General features: G+C 44.6%; 1 protein-coding gene across 1 annotated transcript; it reads left to right on the top strand.

Annotated features, from left to right (window-relative positions):
• The first annotated feature begins 950 nt into the window (after positions 1-950).
• Positions 951-3,023, top strand: LOC123092417 (40S ribosomal protein S7). Its single transcript, XM_044514188.1, has 6 exons — positions 951-1,077; positions 1,180-1,276; positions 1,397-1,470; positions 1,574-1,697; positions 2,306-2,488; positions 2,690-3,023. Exons 2-6 carry the CDS (start codon positions 1,202-1,204, stop codon positions 2,810-2,812), a joined length of 579 nt encoding a protein of 192 aa, XP_044370123.1. The 5' UTR covers positions 951-1,077; positions 1,180-1,201; the 3' UTR covers positions 2,813-3,023.
• The last annotated feature ends 300 nt before the right edge of the window (positions 3,024-3,323 follow it).

The raw sequence follows: 3,323 nt of genomic DNA, 5'->3' as shown, positions 1-3,323 counted from the left end.
CTAGTGAACCACCGGATTTTTTTGATCATGCTATTATGGAGGATTTGGTATATACGAAATGAAATTGTGCATGATAAGCCAAGTCCCCCGATGCAAGTATGAGTATATTTCTTCGGTGCTATGTCCAGTCTATATTAATGATTGCACATGAGTTAGAGAGAGATCCTTTGAAAGGGATGTCAGTGGCTATGGACTACCAACAGGAAAGCTTTTATGTTGGTCATATGATGTCGGGGAAGGCCCAATCTCCATGGACTAGACCTGAAGAAGGATGACTGAAACTAAAACAGATGGATCCTTCATGGCGGCAGACGAAACGGGAGGAAGCGGTATGGTCCTGCGTGATCATATGGGAGCAATTATATTCAGTGCTTGTCGCTGTCTTTTCCATTGCACTAGTGCTCTAGAAGCAGAGTTGGTTGCCATACGTGAGGGGGCATCACTTGCTTTGCAACTGAGTAACTTGCAAATAATGATTGAAACAGACTGACTAGAGGCTCTAAATCTTGTGAAAAAAGAGGAAACGACAGATCTTCAAATAGTTTTCTAGTTCATGAGATTATTTTACTCATGGATCAACGGAAATCTTGTATTACTCACATACGTCATAGTCAAAATAATGTAAGCCATATGCTGGCAGTTTTTGGTAGAACTTCGTGTTGCACTATGGCTAGGCTCTAGACCTGATGAGGTTGTTAATCTCTGTAACTTCGATAGTAACTTTGCTACGTGAGTAATACAAATTTTTCCCGCAAAAAAAGAAGCCACTTTTTTTTGGAGCGGTGGTTTTCTTTTTTTTTGAGAAACTGGAGCGGTGGATAAAAGCCACATAACACATTCTTTAGCGCAATCCCATCTTCATTGAAAAGCCAGCCCAATAATGGCAACCCCGAAAGAACGATAAGGCCGCGCTCATAGACGAAATTACATGCGGCCCGGCCACTATACGACCTCCCGTCGGCCCAGTCCACACGGCTAGGGTTTTATAAGAGCGCTCTCCGCGAGACTCCCAGGACTCCTCCCAAACCCTAGCGCCGGCGCCTCCACTTCTCTGCTCCCTCGTCTCCTCGCGCGCAGGTATCTTATCTCCCTCTCCCTCCCTCCCTCCGCCGCCACTGCCCCTTGCCCGCTCGTTGCTGATCCGTGTACGCTCTGCGAATCCAACCTTTGCGTCTGCAGGGCCCGGCGAAAGGGAAGCAAGATGTACACCGCCAGGAAGAAGATCCAGAAGGACAAGGGCGTCGAGCCCTCCGAGTTCGAGGACACCGTTGCGCAGGTGAGCGGCCTTCCCGCGTCTCTCCTCTCCCGCCTTTTGTCGTTCCTTAGTTTCCCCCGAACTGCTCTTCGCTTGGATCTGTCAAGGTCTGACATGCCTGTGGTGGTTAATATCTCGTAGGCTTTCTTTGACCTGGAGAATGGCAACCAGGAGCTCAAGAGCGACCTCAAGGACCTGTACATCAACACTGCAATGTAAGTCGCCGTTCGCTACATCCAGACCCTCCTGATCTATTGGTCGGCCCGATTTATTTGGCACTTGCGGGCGCGTTGTGATACAGTAGTGCTGTATTTGCAGCCAGATGGATGTTGTTGGCAACAGGAAGGCCGTGGTGATCCATGTGCCGTACCGTCTGCGCAAGCCCTTCAGGAAGATCCATGTCAGGCTCGTCAGGGAGCTGGAGAAGAAGTTTAGCGGCAAGGTGAATTGCTTATTCTTGTTTACTTTGTTGTGCTTCGCTTCATCAGTTTCTGTCTAAGCGCATGTTTAAGTTGCTGCACAATTGTTGTAATTTGTAAATAGTATCTTGCAGTAGCAGTGCTGAACACTTAGATACGTTATTGGGAGCTGACTGAGTATACTAGAATCTGTTGTTTCCGTGTTAGGATGTGAATGTCAAAATTAACGGCACCTCAGAGCATAATAAATCACAACATCATTAGTCTATGAAGTTGGTTAAGACATAAATGTATCATGGCAAGGTCGTATCCATGAGCATGTTTACCTCAAGTTTTCCGTTGGTTGCATTTAAATGAAAGCAAATTGCTCAATAGGTAGCCATCGTTGGCATCTATAATAAGCTAATTGCAGTCGTCAAACTGAAGTTCTACTGTTCTTTTTTTCATGTTTGTACTGTAAATCTTTGCCTCCAAGCTTATTGGCTACACTTGAGCTCCTTGCACTTCGTCCCAGATCATCAGTATAAAAACTGTAACATGTTGTTTAGCTTGAGGAGTTTGTTTGAACTCTGAAATGATGTTGATAAAAATTGGAACAATGAAATTTAATAAATGTGCTTCACTTGTACAGGATGTTGTCTTTGTTGCAACAAGAAGGATTGTGAGGCCACCCAAGAAGGGTTCTGCTGTTCAGCGCCCTCGCACCAGGACCCTGACAGCTGTTCATGATGGTATCTTGGAGGATGTCGTGTACCCAGCTGAGATTGTGGGGAAGCGTGTCAGATACCGTTTGGATGGTGCCAAGGTCATCAAGGTAGTCCATTCAACTTTTGAGTTTATTGATCATCATATAAATACCCTGTTAGAAGTTAAAGCATGCATGTACTCATTTGGTGGCTGCAGTTGTTCTACAACTGGTACTGTTTGATATGATTCTTGTTTGGCAAGTTCTCCTAGCAGCATCTTGCACTTAGCACTCAAATCTAGTGCTGATCTTATCTTGATGTTCTTCCAGATCTACTTGGACCCAAAGGAGCGCAACAACACTGAATACAAGCTGGAGACCTTCTCTGCAGTCTACCGCAGGCTTTGTGGGAAAGACGTTGTCTTTGAGTACCCTGTGACTGAAACCGCCTGAAGATCCATGCCTTATGTCTCCATTTTCATATCTTTCTGATCCGAATGTTTTGGTCGAGGTCTCAGTTAGTTGTGCTATCAATGTATTCCAGAAACATAGTTTTGTTAACGATCTGGGGTTAGGAAGTTTGATGGAGATTGGCAATGAACGTGAACAATGTTAAAGTTTTGAGCATTTAAATTATGAACCTCTGCTCGGTTATCTTGTTGCACTTGATTGTCATTTCTAATTGAGCGTTGCTACATGTAAGACCAAGATTGTACGATTTATGTACGACAAACAGCAGCAGCTGTTGGATGAATTCCGTGGATGGGTGAGATCATCTCGTATGGAAATAGTACCCGACTTCATCGTACGCAGAGCAATTTCGTTTCTAATTGTTCAACATGTTCTGCCTAGTCGGTGCAATTCCCTATTGCATATCTATTGGTATTGTTGTCATGTGTTTGCGCTCTTCTCTAGTAAGTATTTTGATGTTTAACTTACAATTTGATAACATGATGGTGGAGTA

The sequence above is a fragment of the Triticum aestivum genome, chromosome 4B, assembly GCF_018294505.1.
Source record: "Triticum aestivum cultivar Chinese Spring chromosome 4B, IWGSC CS RefSeq v2.1, whole genome shotgun sequence".
NCBI classification, from domain to species: Eukaryota; Viridiplantae; Streptophyta; class Magnoliopsida; order Poales; family Poaceae; genus Triticum; species Triticum aestivum.
Note: the sequence above shows the minus strand (reverse complement) of the source record. Positions and strands in the feature narration are given on the sequence as shown.

What these genes read in the sequence shown, in the direction of transcription:
- LOC123092417 (XM_044514188.1), top strand. Translation starts at nt 1,202, where the DNA reads ATGTACACCGCCAGGAAGAAGATCCAGAAGGACAAGGGCGTCGAGCCC. An exon ending in CTGTACATCAACACTGCAAT is followed by an intron (nt 1,471 to 1,573) that starts GTAAGTCGCCGT and finishes CTGTATTTGCAG; the next exon opens with CCAGATGGATGTTGTTGGCA. An exon ending in ATGGTGCCAAGGTCATCAAG is followed by an intron (nt 2,489 to 2,689) that starts GTAGTCCATTCA and finishes ATGTTCTTCCAG; the next exon opens with ATCTACTTGGACCCAAAGGA.